The sequence below is a fragment of the Marmota marmota genome, unplaced genomic scaffold (genome assembly GCF_001458135.2).
Source record: "Marmota marmota marmota unplaced genomic scaffold, marMar, whole genome shotgun sequence".
NCBI lineage: Eukaryota > Metazoa > Chordata > Mammalia > Rodentia > Sciuridae > Marmota > Marmota marmota.
Genome location: NW_025999968.1, coordinates 20,517,648 through 20,518,647, shown reverse-complemented (window position 1 = coordinate 20,518,647; position 1,000 = coordinate 20,517,648). Strand labels below are relative to the sequence as shown.

The 1,000-nt window shown below is 38.8% G+C and overlaps 1 protein-coding gene across 2 annotated transcripts in view; it reads left to right on the top strand.

Moving 5' to 3' along the window:
• Positions 1-202: 202 nt before the first annotated feature.
• The window catches only part of LOC107136205 (olfactory receptor 5K3-like), a 5,255-nt gene continuing 4,457 nt past the window's right edge, over positions 203-1,000 (top strand). Inside the window, exon 1 of one of the 2 annotated variants that reach the window (XM_015478398.1) lies at positions 203-719. In XM_015478398.1, the coding sequence (XP_015333884.1) occupies positions 203-719 (517 nt within the window). Of the gene's footprint in view, positions 724-1,000 lie in introns of both variants that reach the window. The other variant, XM_015478397.1, reaches the window with a different exon arrangement.

The following is a 1,000-nucleotide window of genomic DNA, read 5'->3' as shown; positions in this document are numbered from 1 at the left end:
ATACTTTGATGTCACATTTGCTGAAACATTCACCAATGAATTTGTTCAAAAGTAAATGTAGCTGTAATCACAAAAACACATGCAATGCTTAAAAAAGAAATTCCTCTACCTATTATAAATGAAAAAATATCAATGGAAAATTATGTAATTTCCAATGGAACATCATATATACATAATTCCTATCTCAACAGAAAAGCTAGAGATGACTGAGGACAACGACTCAATGACAAATGAATTTATCCTTATCGGGTTTACAGACCACCCAGACATGAAGACTCTTCTGTTTGTGGTGTTCTTTGGCATCTATCTGGTCACCATGGTGGGGAATCTAGGGTTGGTGGCCTTGATTTACATGGAGCGCCGTCTTCACACACCAATGTACATCTTCCTGGGCAACCTGGCTCTCATGGATTCCTGCTGTTCCTGTGCCATCACTCCCAAGATGTTACAGAACTTCTTTTCTGAGGACAGAAGGATTTCCCTCTATGAATGCATGGCACAGTTTTATTTTCTCTGTCTTGCTGAGACTACAGACTGCTTTCTTCTGGCAGCAATGGCCTATGACCGCTATGTGGCTATATGCAGACCACTGCAGTACCACACTCTAATGTCAAAGACACTCTGCATTCAGATGACCACAGGAGCCTACATAGCTGGACATCTGCATTCCATTGTTCCAGTAGGACTTTTATTGAGATTAACTTTCTGTGGATCTCATCAAATCAATCACTTCTTTTGTTTTTTATTTAATTTTTTTTATTGTTGTTCAAAACATTATAAAGCTCTTGACATATCATATTTCATACATTAGATTCAAGTTGGTTATTAACTCCCAATTTTACCCCAAATACAGATTGCAGAATCACATCGGTTACACATCCACATTTTTACATAATGCCCTATTAGTAACTGTTGTATTCTGCTACCTTTCCTATCCTCTACCATCCCCCCTCCCTCCCCTCCCATCTTCTCTCTCTACCCCATCCACTGTAATTCATAT